Raw genomic sequence first — 12,617 nt, forward strand, 5'->3', positions numbered from 1 at the left:
TATCAAGATACGATATTTGAATTTGATATGCAAACCAATATCATTCACGCCCAGCCACCCTTCATCGGAAATATCTAGCCAAATTATCATTCATGACCATGACGGCGAGAACATCCATGCTCCGGAACACCGAACATCAAAAACAATTACCATATATACAAGAAGTGTTGGCTGGATGCCTTGGATTAGTCCCATTGCCCAGTTCTGCCAAGAGCGCCGAGTCGGTTGCTAGCATGTTTGTTCACTAAAGCGGTGATATTGGTGCCAGTGTTACGAGTCCTGGCCCGAAGCTCCCGCTCACGTTCCTTTTCTCGGGCAGCGGTATAGTAGTTAACGGCACCCTTCTTTGCAACTGATGCACCAGATGCAGGCTTCGATACTCGTCGCGATGTGTCAGACTTGGAGGAGCTGCTGGTGGAAGAAGAGCTGGTCGTAGTCCTTCGAAGCAGGGGTGGACGGAATCCGATGGGATCGGGCCCAGCGCCAGTTTGGAAAGCAAATCGGGTGTTAGAGGAGGCAGACGTGGCCGAGTTAGATGATGCTTGTCGTAGCAGAGCAAGACGATCCACGACAGGACCCTTTGTCCGGCGTGGATGCCGCGGGGCAACGAATTCTTCCGTAGACTGGCTGTTGGACGGTTGTTCATCCGCTGCCTCACCATCCATATCCTTGTCATGTTCTTCGTCGTCTTCAACAGTTGCATCTTCGTGGAAAGAGTCATATTCAGGCGTCTCGGTCAGGAAGGAAAGGGTTTCGCGGATCTCAGCAAGGTTAGCTGGCTTCTTGGATATGAGACTTGCCGGCTTGCGACGCATATGAGGCGGAGGTCGATTATTGATCTCTTCAGATGAAGGCTCAAGAGGCCTCTTCCTCTTGTTGCTATCGCTAGTGGTAGTCGTATCTGGTTGTGAGTCGGGAATCACGTCTTGCGACGATGATTCTGCTTGGAACTCAGAATTTTCCTCCGGTTCTAGGAAATCGAGGCCATCGTCGTCCATATCGCGATCTTCAACGGCCTTGAAGAACGCAGCCTTCTTAGGGTTCTCGGCAATTTCACCAATTTTCTCGTCAGCCATCAGCGCCTTTCGCATCCGTGCAAATTCTCTCTGTTTCTCTCGCCGACGCGCAAGGAGCTCATCGTCAGAATCGTCCAAATCGAACTCATCATCGCCCCGTCTGCGTCGTCTAAGGGCACCAGTTGTGATGTCTTTGAGAAGCTTGGCTACTTGTTTCTCGTCTGCATTTCTCTGATGGAGTCTGCGGAAAGGTCAGCATATGTTCTCATTAATATTAATCCAGAATGGCATCACATACGCATTGAGAGCGGCCAATTGTTTCTCGTCGGCAGTTTCTCCGCTATTGTCGTCAATCATCTGTCGATCGTATGCATCCTCCACATCGTCATCCTCGTCGCTGGCGCCGCCAAGGCCAGCATATTCGTCGTCAGATTCCTCCGCAGCTTCTTCGACCACATCCCTCGCTTTACTGTTGTTTTTATCAAACGGGACAGTGGACTTTTTCTTGACAGCCTTCTTCAGAACGTCGAACGCACTGGCATCAATTTCAAAATCGCCTTCATTCTGCTCTTCAATGGCGGATAGTCCAGTTGTCCGTCCCCGATGCAGATGCTTAGCCTTCCGTCCGACAGTAGGGGAGTTGTTTTGGGATTCGTTCCGGTTAATGAGAACAGTGTCTACTGTGGACGCGGGTGTACTCATGAATCGTTTCGAAGGATCAAATGGTGATAGCACAAACCCAGCATCCTGTGTTGGGTCCGGGATCTGAGAAAACTGGGACATCCCTCGTGGAGCAGGGGATTCAGAAACTCGTATTTCAGACTGTGCATATCCCGCCAGTATATCGGTATGTTCAAGCCTTTGTTCTTGGCTATCCTTGATGATCATGTGTGAATCGGATCCTCGTCGACCATCGACTGGATCAGGCAACGAATGAGGAATTGTAGATCCCGCCTGGCTGTCGGGCTGATTATCGCCCAAAGTTCCCGCGAATGCCTGGGTTAAGCTCATAGTCATGTCATCAGAAGGCAAACCGGGAATATGCGGTCGCTCTACAGATTGTACTGCAATTGGGTTAGTCATCCTGGCAGGTGTCTTGGGTACGGGAGGTTCGTCCTCGTCGTCGCTAATGACTCGAGTAGGCCGTTTCCGTCTCTGGGTTGGCAAACTGGTCTCTTCGGATGACATGACCTCGGGATGGTCATCGTCAGATCCTTCGTCTTCGCCAGCTTCGGCGTCGAATAGGCCGCCTTCATTCTCACCATCTTCATCACCTTCCTCTTCTTCGTCGTCATCTTCTCCGTCCTCATCAGCCTCGTTGGCATCCTCCTCAGACCCAGAGAATTCGTAGTCACCATCCTCATCATCTCCCGCTTCACCCTTAGCTGCTGCTTTCTCTTGCTTTGCAATTTCTTCAGCTTCCTTCCGGGCTTTCTCGACAAGGTTCTCTAATTCATCTTCCATCGCAGCCCGCTCGTCGGCCGTTTCAATGATGACGCCCTTTGCCCTCAGCTCTTCAATTCTCTCCATCCTCTCTTTGCTTGCCTGTTGCCTCGCTTGATGCAAGAGATGTGCGGATAACTCGGCATAATTCATGCTGGACTTCTTCGGAGGAGATGTGAGCTGAGCCAGGGCCTTCAGTTTCATCATAGAAGCTGACTCCTGGTGTCTTCTGATGGAAAGGTTTTCGAATGCCGCATATCGGCGGCACTTTGCGGGAGATGTAACAATTTCCAAATCACTGTCGGAATCGTCTTTTTGGTTCCGAGCTACTTGCTCGCGAGAAAGGCGAACACGAACAGGTGGCATTGTTAGGACCTTCTTTTGCTTCATTTTCTCGGCGACCTGAGGTTTCTTATCGGACGCTTGTTCTTCCATGTGACCCACGATGAGTTGTTCTGATTGCTGCGGGCCATTGGCAACCATTTCGTCCAATGTCGGGAATTCGGTTGAAGCCTCCTTGGACGCATCATTAGCATCATTGCCAGTCGAAGGCTTCTCAGATGGACCTAGAATCGGTGAGGTATGCGGCGTTTCCTTATTCTTCTGAGCTTCAGCATCTGACGAATTCTGCGAATCAGCGGTAGTCGACGAGTTATCCGGCGCAGACCCCGAGGCGTTTTGCTGATCAGGCTGCATAAAGTTAAACCGAGCAAAGAAGCTTTCCTTGCTGATCTTCTTCTTGGTCTGAGCCTGATGGACCAATTGCATACTTCTGCTGATTCGTTGGGTTTCCCTGTTCATCTCTTCCAGGGCCTTCTTACTGGCCTGTCGCGCAGGTCGTGCAGGTTGTGATAGCTTTCGTCCGGATTCATTATCCCCTTCACTATCGTCACCAGAGAGTATCTCCGAGCTAAACTGCTCTCGTTGCTTCACCTTCGCGGCTCTCTTCTCATTTTCACTTCTCTCCTTCTCCTCGCGCTCCTTGCGCTTCTGAGCAACGAGGGCAAGGAACCGGGCATTCGCCTTCGGCCGAGCCTCATCCTGATCCGAGTCTTCCATTGCATCCCGTTCCTGAGCATTATCACGAGTCGGAGACGACACAAACAGAGGCGAAAACGCGCGCGCACGAGAAGGTGACCTATCCACATCACAGTCTTCAGGCTCTTCGACCGGCTTATTATTAGGTTTCCTCCGTGGGCCCGCCACAGGAAGATCATCGTCGTCATCGTCATCATCCTCGGACATGGCCTCATCAGCCGCCGAATCCCGTTTTTCTTGCTGTGCGTTCCTCAAGCTCTTCGACACACGATCAAATGCCGATTCGTTCTTCTCACTGTTCTGGGCCTGTAGTCGAGCAGCCATGCGGCCCTTGGGCATAATGATATCGTCGTCCTCGTCCTCGGCCTCTTCATCCAAATCCATGGTTGACGGGTGATCCGAGACTGTGCTGTTCTTGAGAGTGTCGGTAATTCGTGCGATGGATCTTTGAGGCTGTGCATTTCCGCTATCTGAATCCGAGTCGCTGTCGAATTGAGCGAGCATTGCCTTGATCTTTTGCCCTGGGGTGAGCATCTTGGGTGAGTTGGCTGCTGGCGACGCGGAACGCGCCGTCCGCGGTGTGGAGGGGGTTGACATTGTTGCGTCGGATGTGAGAATTCGCGTTAGCAGGTGGGAATTGGGAGTGGTATCATTACTATAGTGGTCGATTGTAGGCTGTGTGGTTAATTCTTTTGGTCATAGGAGGTGGAAAAATGGAGAGTGGGCTATGTATGGAGTAAATGTCAGTTCAATCTAGGGCGGAGAATCTACTACTGAACGAACGACGCGCCGCGTGTTGAGCGCGTATCCGCCGATCTGCCGTCACATTCCCTTATCACACGTGATATGCGGACAGCCCTATTTTTCATTGGAGATTCTAATGTAACACTGGAAAGAGCTTTGGTAATTGAGGGCTTTATTGTAGGTTATTTAGAGACATCTCGCTATATGACAGTCACAGACAATGGCAATATGCTTGGATTTTAGTTTTAAGGTAGGTAATAATGGTTCAATAATACATGTTCATGCAAGATATCGGTAGTAGAGCCATGTAACGCCAAGTGAACTCCATCCGTTTTCAAATACAAGAACCGACGCTGTGCCAGATGCTTCGCGGTTGGAGACAGGAATGTTGTTTCTGGTCCAATCTCCAAGAGTCTATACGTCATCAAAGAATCGTTGGCTATCCAATAACCAGAGCTGTACGTAGGATAAACACAGTTCGTGAACATCGGTATGTAGCAATGCGTTGTCGAGGATCAGATCTCAATGTCAATGTCCAGATCTAGAGCCGCAATGTTCTCATCGTCCATATTGCGATGACGGATTGTTGCGACCCCACCCTTAGTGGACTTCTTCTGGGAGCCAGAGGGAGTATTGCTTCCGTTGGGGGTATTTACTTTTGATGGCGTATCGGACCCAGTGGCAGGGGTTCCATCCCGACTAGTAGCGTCTGATTGTGCTGTACCATTGCCATTGGCGTCGTAATGTGTCCTGGCATGTGTCCTGACGCGCATGAACGGGTTTGGCTGAGCTTCTCCGCGAGCGACTGCTGCAGCGGCCTTTCGGCTGGCCTTTCTCTCTTCCAGTTGAGCACGACGCACATTTTCGGTGTTGAGTCTCTGATTGCGGAGGTTCAGTTCTAACAAACGTTCATGCTCGGAAGGCTTGTCTGCACGGGGTTTCGAAGAGTTCGCGCTGAAAGCAAGTTTAGGTGCGCTCATGCCAGCCATCTCGGACTCTAATCTCTCGACTTCGGCATCGTCACCCGCAGCCTTTGCAAGCTTCAGCTTCTTCTCCGTCTCCATCCGCTTGAAAATAGTCGACTTGGTGTCCAGTGACCCTTGCTTCCTCAGTTTTTCCGTCAATTCTTCCGGTGTGAATTTATGGTTCAAGAGTCGGTTAATATCCACGACCTTCTCAGCTACCGTGGATTTTGTCGCCATCTTGCAGTCTTCAACAGCCATAGTTTGACGATAACGATTGAATTCCGCCTGCGACACCATTAGAAAGTTGGTTTATACGAAGAAGTGAGAAACAAACCTCGGTAACAGGAGAGTCTGAACAAGCAACAAAAGGGAACTCCCGCTCTGCTTTCCCATGCGCAAGCACTGCGTATTGCTTCGTCACGAACGATCGGCCATTCGGCCCCTCCATAGAATACGGACGACCCTCGGTGAATCCTAAGGCGGATTAGGAACAAATTTGAAAACAAGAGTTGACGATATATTGGCGATACATACTCTTAATCTGGCAAAGCCGATACTCATTCTGGCCGGTTTCCCTATTCGGGCCGATGTTGACTCGTGCATAACAGCCAGAGATGGCGTCGTCGAATCCAGGATAGAAACAGACCTGCGCGAAGTTGGTCCGACCTACACGAGCTCGCTGGATATCCCTAAGCTCCGCTGGCGGGTCATCCTTTGGTAGCGATGGCGACCGATCTCTATCATCCCACTCAGCATCACTCTCTCCCTCCGCATCTTCGTCAGAAACCCTGTTATCTCTCGAACGAACGGCCTGATCCTTGGATGCCGGTTCACGACGACGGAGTTCATCTCGCCTGCCCTTCTGCTCACGCTGTCGCTTGTACGCCTCGATAGCATCCGAGGTCTCACCGACCTTGCGACCACCCAGTGTTGTCTTCTGACGCGAGCTCTTTCGTTGACCATCCTCTAGGTTTGCCATGCTAGCTTTCCGCTTGTTCTTCTTCGCTTGGCGGGCTTCTTCGCGCTCACGGGAAGCCAAAAGGCGCCTAAGGGCTAGATCTTGATTGTGGCGGTCAACCTGTTGCGCTCGTTCGGAGAGAATTTGCTCTCGTTGAATTTCAGGCATCGCATGATTTCTTCTTTGTCCTTCGAGGAATAATATAACTTGTCGTAAGGGAAGATGGGTCCGTCGTCTTCAGCACCGGCATCTGATCCCTCCGAATCAGACGCCGACTCTGATTCTACCATGCTGGCAGAGTCAAGAGAGTTGTGTGATTCAGCCGCAGACCTGGTCAAAAATACTGTGTCAGTCACCGTATTGCACCACGATATGAGCGCAAGTTAGACCTCGCACCAGGGGGAAAAAAAGAAAAATATCGAACGTACACCTCTCCGTCCTCTTCATCATCTTTCCGTGACTTGCGACCTCGACGGACGGGCTTAGCAGTTCCTTTGCGACCCATAGTTGACGACGCTTCAGGGGATTGTGGGGGAGATGCAGAAGGAGAAGCGTCCTTCTGCCTAGGGGGCGAAGACGCCTCCTCATCTGAGGCGTCACCCGCGAGAGCGAGCAGCTCGGCATCAAGATCATCCGCCATGGTGAATAACACAAAAGATGCCTGAAATGTGAGGTGGCTGAGTCAGTCGGAAAGAAGCGCCTCTCAGCGACGGAAAATGCCGGTCCAGGCAGAGGAGATTGGCAAGAGAATAATGAACGGCCGACCCCTGGGCGGTAGTCGCAATGAAAGAGTGTCTAACTGGTCGGAGCGGATTCCAGAGTCGTATTAAATGGTCGTATATAGGATTATAGATGACTCGTACAAGGAGAAGCGGTTCAATAACGGGGGCTATAGAGGAACAATGATATAAGGACACCGGCAAAGGGACTGCAGTTCGGGTGGCGGGTTGAAGAAGTTGACTTTGACTGAACTTGGAAGTGAAAAGAAGCGACTAACTTCAAGAGTCGCGGTCGGCATGACGTCCGTCGTGCCAAGCCCGTTCGGGTGGTTAAGCGCGCGTCTGCCGGATTAAATTAAAGAAATGCAGACGATCGGGTTGGACCACCTCGGAATGAATGTCTTCAGTCCGTCTCGTGTGAATTTCTACCTTCATTTTTTTGTTTCTCTACCTCTCACTTTCCCTACGACTCACTCACGCTTCACTTGTCTCAACATCTGACCGAGATGAAGACCGTCACAGCACTCCGGAGGTGCCCTCTTCCCCATTCCTACCGGCCAACATCGCCGGTGTTCGATTTCCTCGCACCGTCAACTTTGCGACAGAGCTGTCGCGGATACAAATCCACAGCAAATGCACCTTTCTGGGGCAAATCGCATGATGCGTCTCCAGCGCCCGACTCAACCCCCAGTTCGTCAAAACCCAAATATGTCCTCAGTCAAAAACAACGCGAGTTCTTGGATAGTGCCTGCGGGTCAACCAGGCTGGAGAGCTTGCCGCTACTTTAATTTACAAGGCGCAAACGCCGCAGGTCGTGCGTTCCCATCCCCACCTGCGTCCGTTAATGAAGCACATGTATGATCAAGAAGCTGGGCACTTTTCGACGTTCAATCAGATGGTTGCGAAACATCAAGTTCGACCAACGGCAATGTATCCGATATGGGAGGTTGCGGCAACATTTCTCGGCTGGTCGACCGGAGCAATGGGACGTGAGGCTGCCATGGCCTGCACAGAAGCTGTGGAGACGGAGATTGGCTCTCACTATAATGAACAAGTGCGGGAGATACTGTCGTGGCAGGCGGAGGCGGAACGTAGAGGGGAAGAGCTGGACGATGAATTGAAGGATATGCTGGCGACGTTCCGAAGGATCCGCGACGAAGAATTAGAGCACTTGGACCATGCTGTCGAGAATGACGCCAAAGAAGCCCGGCCCTACGACCCGCTAGTCAGCGTCATCCGATTAGGGTGTAGAGCGGCCATCAATATCAGTGAAAAGGTATGATCTAGCAAGCGAGCTTGGGTATAATTTGGAGAGCGGTAAGAGGTACCATACGGGTGGTAGACCGCTCATCGGCTACAGATCTTTTGTACAATACCACACTTATAGTAGATGTATTATATTCTTGGTTAATATCTTGAACATTGACGATCTTTGGGAATCTATCTATTTAACTTCTTTCTACATTCTTTGTCTCTTGCATGTACATACTATATCGATGTCTAAACACGCCTGCAAAGCATTGGCTCACGCTTCAATCGATCAAGGTCTAAACAAGCGCTGGGTATCTAAGTCACTTCTTCTCAACCTCGCTCTGATGCAAGGGAAAACCACCAAACGCATGACCCCCTTCGCATATAGTCGTTCAGTTATCCGCCTCATCACCCTGGTTCTTCTCTAGGTAATCCAAAAAGCCCTTCGAAAACCGAACAACCTGCTGGTAAACCTCCTCGAACCCATTGACACCCCCATAATAAGGGTCCTGCACCACCTCGCCACCCCCAACACGTTCATGCAACGCTCCACCGGCTCCAAAGTCCCCAAATAACCGTACCTCCGCAACCTTGGCAGTCTTCTTTGATTTGCTCAAGGAAGCAGTGACAGATTCGCGCACGTCCAGGAGGTCGCGCAAGTTGTGCTTATCCATAGCCATGAGATAGTCGAACGTCAAGAAGTCCTCCTTGGTGACCTTTCTGGCGGCGTGGTTGTAGTTCTTAATACCGTGTTGGCGGAGAGTAGACATGGTGCGAGAGTCAGGAGGTTCGTGAGTATGATAAGCACCGGTGCCGGCGGAATCGATCTCGTTGATTAGAGGGTGGGAGGCAGCCATGTTCCGAAAGACTCCCTCGGCCATGGGAGACCGGCCTGTGGTGATCAAGAGGTTAGTCTCGGTTCCTTCTCATTCCCATGCGGGGAGGGGAAAGGATGAACTGTACAGATGTTCCCAAGACAGACAAACAGAACATTGACTTGACGTTCAGAGGGTGTTGTCTTTGTAGCTGTCATTTTGGGTTGTTCTCGCAGATAGAAGAATCTGTTCCGGTTTATGTAGTAGTGATTGAGATGTATGAAGGATGACGACTCCGTCAATTGATCTAGATTAACTAGATTAATTACATTATGGCCGCGGGGTTTGCCGCAGATTCTTTATCGATAGCGAGTGGTCCGTGCGTAATCAAGTATACAAATCAATGCCCGTATACTACGACGGATTGGAAAATGAGTAAAACGCACTCGGTCTTCGAAGAATGGAAATGAAGCATGGCTTGAGAAGGGTATCATTGCACATGATGAACCCAGCCCTATCCCGTCCAGAACGTTAATATTGGGGGACTGATGGAACATGCACATAAAGGAGACTCGCCACTTGATAATCAGGAGTCGTTGTAACCTGTACATAGAGTAGTACCTCGTGCTGGAGGCGGGGATTGGAAGGGTGAAATCAACATATTCAAAGGAACTCAGCTTTGATAGTCCTATTAATTGTTCTAGTCAATCTGTGGTCCATAGGAGCATCTGGTGTGGTTGATGTTGGTAGTGATTGCTTACTGAGCTCGGCATTGATGTCAAGCCCGAGATCGGGCTTGATTTCAAACACGAAATAGCAAGTCGGCACTGTTGAAGTGCAGAACGCCGAGCTTGTATCATCACTATGGAATATATGTTTTCACTGGAAGCTATATATAGCTGCCGCCATATCCCCCTGGTTTTGCTATGAGTATCAGATCTATCGACACACCATTCTATCGGTATTGAAATGGCCAACGTCAGAAAAGTTTCTATTATTGGAGTACAATACTTTGCACACCCGTCCAATTCTTGTCATTGAGACTAATAACATGCATATAGGCTACCGGCACTCTCGGTTCTCGCATCTCTAGCGCATTAAGAGCCGCTGGCCACGAGGTGACCGCTGTCCAGCGTAAGGACTCGAGCAAGTCCGCTCCAGAGGGCCTTAAATCTATCAAGGTCGATTACCAGAACAAGGAGGAGTTGGTTTCAACTTTCACTGGACAGGATGTCGTGATCATGTAAGGGGCTTGCCCAACTTGCCAACTTCAGGATGGCTCTAACCGGATTATCTCCAGTGCTGTCCCTTTCCCTCTGCTCGACTCGGAAAAGATCATAATCGATGCCTGCATTTCTGCATCCGTCAAGCGTTTCATCCCCTCCGAATTCACCACCATGCTCGAGTCCCCTCTATCCATCAATCTACCAATTGCCAAGGAGAAGGTTCTTATTCGTCAGTACCTCACCTCCGTGATGCCCAGTACCTCCAGCCCCACCACATGGACCTCGGTCAATAACGGTGCCTTCTTTGACATGGCCCTTAAGTATGGCGTCTTAGGCCCCAACCCTATGGCCAAAAAAGCCATCTTTCACGATGGCGGTGACAAGCCGATCGCCGTTTCGACCCTCTCTGATATCGCCACAGCGATTGTCAAGCTGCTGGAGAGCCACAGCAACTTCGAGGCTGCCGCTAATCAGCCCGTCTATATCTGCTCGGCTGCTGTCACAGAGCGCCATCTGACTCAGCTTGTTTCTGAAGTCACTGGCATTGACTTCGGTACTCCGGAAGAAGTGTCAGTGAAGGAGCTGATCGCAAAGTCAGACGAGAAGTTGAAGCAGGGGGACAAGTCGGTAATCATCAACTACTACTTCCAGATGATGTACGGGGAAGGGTATAAGGGTGGAGATTTCATGCAGTTCAACTGGAATGAACGATTGGGTCTGCGGATTATGTCTGAACAGGAGCTTAAGAGCGTCATTCAGCAGATCCTGGGTAACTAGACTTGATAGTTTTCCTGAGGCATCGTTTAGGCTTTAGATCATTGTCTCTCTACCAAATATACCATCATCTTCAGTTTAATAGCAATGGGGCACTCGCGTAAGCATTTTGGAACTGACGAAAACAAATATACGAACAGTTACAGAGCCAGTTTATAATGCACTCTTATTCTCTATATCACTCTTCCACATCTACTAGAATCGAGCGATACGCCTACTAATATTCGAGGAAGCCTAGCAGATGTCTCAGTAGAGACGCTTAGTACATAGGAAGTCTTCAGAATTGAATAAAAGAATATATGAGTAATACAAACTCATCAATCAAAATACATGAAAGTAGAATGTGTCTCGACTCTCATTCATCCTTCCTGAACCGTCTTGAGAGACCCAATCGCCATAGCCATGGAGGCCGCGAGCCCTATAGAGAGCATTCGAGTTTGTTCTTTTCTTACTCGCTGAGTCCATGATGCTCGATACTTGTAGAACCAATGGGTTTTGGCACGGGGCTGCCAGCAGCCAGTTCGGGCTGGCCGGAGAGGATTTCTGAGAGCTACGTAGAGGATGGAGGAACGTCATCCAATCGAAGAGCTAGATCCATAAAATTTCAGTAAGTAGGTCAGCGTGCCCTATTTGAGAATTAGAAACTTACAGTCAGTGCCGGTTTCATAATGATGGACCAAATTGGACCGACTATTAAGGTCCTTAGTACAAGAATCATCGATCTGTTGGATTTCTCGAGCAACTTCCTGATCCACTTCCGGAAGTCCTCGCTTCTTAGTAACACCGGTAGAATAAGCAGTATTGCCAGCAGCGCCGGCATTGCTAACGGTACCAGCAGCGCCAGAAGTGCCTGCTGCACTAGCATATCCATACCCAGTGCTTCCAGCATTACCAGTAGTGCCCGCTACACTGGTATCTCCGTGGCCAGCACTTCCAGCATTACCAACGTTGCCATAACCGGCACTGCCAGGATTGCCAACATTTCCATAGCCAGCACTTCCAGCATTACCAGCGTTACCGTAACCAGTGCTTCCAGGGTTGGCAGGGTTGGCAGGAGGAGCTGGGTCGATAGGAGGACCTGGGTCGATAGGAGGAGCTGGGTTGGCAGAAGGAGAAGGGTTAGTGGCACCACCAGTATTGCTAGCATCACCACCGTTATTGTTCTTCATATTGGCAATCTCGAGATTTTGTGCCCTGTTCATTTCTCCTTCACGAGCAGTTTGCTCCCTATTTTGTTCATTCTGATCTTTAAGTATCGTGGCACTAACAGTGCCAGGAACCGCTCCAATGGCAGCTCCCATAGCAGCTGAGCCATAGACGTCTCCCCTGGTAGGGGTATTATCGACGTGGACTTGTGCTAGCTGTGCTGCTGATAATTGCTGTCCGAATCCCGATTGTGTTGGTGATTGCGGCTGTGCAGAATCATGCCCAGGCTGTTGTCCTAGTGCTAGCGGTTGCCCCTGCACTGGCTGTTGTCCTTGTGCTGCTTGTCCCTGTGCTGCCGCTTGTCCTTGTACTGCTGCTTGTCCTTGTGCCGCTTGTCCTTGTGCTGCTAGTCCTTGTGCTGCTAGTCCCTGTGCTGCCGCTTGTCCCTGTGCTACCGCTTGCCCTTGTGCTGGCTCTGCTGGCAGCTGTACTGGCTGTTGTCCCTGTGCTGGCTGTTGTCCC

At 50.3% G+C, this 12,617-nt stretch overlaps 6 protein-coding genes across 6 annotated transcripts; 2 read left to right on the forward strand and 4 right to left on the reverse strand.

The window, feature by feature from the left end:
• Window positions 1-185: 185 nt before the first annotated feature.
• On the reverse strand, window positions 186-4,094 carry ANOM_004528 (uncharacterized protein; the record flags this gene model as incomplete). The annotated part of the gene is made up of 2 exons (XM_015549785.1): window positions 186-1,257; window positions 1,315-4,094. 2 exons carry the CDS (start codon window positions 4,092-4,094, stop codon window positions 186-188), a joined length of 3,852 nt encoding a protein of 1,283 aa, XP_015407170.1.
• Window positions 4,095-4,756: 662 nt separating this feature from the next.
• ANOM_004529 (RNA polymerase-associated protein) lies at window positions 4,757-6,185 on the reverse strand (the record flags this gene model as incomplete). Its single annotated transcript, XM_015549786.1, has 3 exons — window positions 4,757-5,491; window positions 5,541-5,680; window positions 5,741-6,185. 3 exons carry the CDS (start codon window positions 6,183-6,185, stop codon window positions 4,757-4,759), a joined length of 1,320 nt encoding a protein of 439 aa, XP_015407171.1.
• Window positions 6,186-7,389: 1,204 nt separating this feature from the next.
• On the forward strand, window positions 7,390-8,165 carry ANOM_004530 (demethoxyubiquinone hydroxylase family protein; the record flags this gene model as incomplete). The annotated part of the gene is made up of 2 exons (XM_015549787.1): window positions 7,390-7,593; window positions 7,647-8,165. 2 exons carry the CDS (start codon window positions 7,390-7,392, stop codon window positions 8,163-8,165), a joined length of 723 nt encoding a protein of 240 aa, XP_015407180.1.
• A 361-nt stretch (window positions 8,166-8,526) lies between these two features.
• Window positions 8,527-9,167, reverse strand: ltpA (tyrosine protein phosphatase LTP1; the record flags this gene model as incomplete). Its single annotated transcript, XM_015549788.1, has 2 exons — window positions 8,527-9,026; window positions 9,098-9,167. The coding sequence occupies 2 exons, from the start codon at window positions 9,165-9,167 to the stop codon at window positions 8,527-8,529; spliced, it is 570 nt and encodes a 189-aa protein (XP_015407176.1).
• A 751-nt stretch (window positions 9,168-9,918) lies between these two features.
• Window positions 9,919-10,952, forward strand: ANOM_004532 (uncharacterized protein; the record flags this gene model as incomplete). The annotated part of the gene is made up of 3 exons (XM_015549789.1): window positions 9,919-9,927; window positions 10,011-10,192; window positions 10,250-10,952. 3 exons carry the CDS (start codon window positions 9,919-9,921, stop codon window positions 10,950-10,952), a joined length of 894 nt encoding a protein of 297 aa, XP_015407177.1.
• A 547-nt stretch (window positions 10,953-11,499) lies between these two features.
• Window positions 11,500-12,607, reverse strand: ANOM_004533 (uncharacterized protein; the record flags this gene model as incomplete). The annotated part of the gene is made up of 2 exons (XM_015549790.1): window positions 11,500-11,537; window positions 11,599-12,607. Coding segments are annotated over 2 exons (1,020 nt in total), but the record flags the coding sequence as incomplete, so codon positions are not given.
• Between the last annotated feature and the right edge of the window lie 10 nt (window positions 12,608-12,617).

Source organism: Aspergillus nomiae (assembly GCF_001204775.2).
Source record: "Aspergillus nomiae NRRL 13137 chromosome Unknown contig00122, whole genome shotgun sequence".
In the NCBI taxonomy this organism is placed as follows: Eukaryota; Fungi; Ascomycota; class Eurotiomycetes; order Eurotiales; family Aspergillaceae; genus Aspergillus; species Aspergillus nomiae.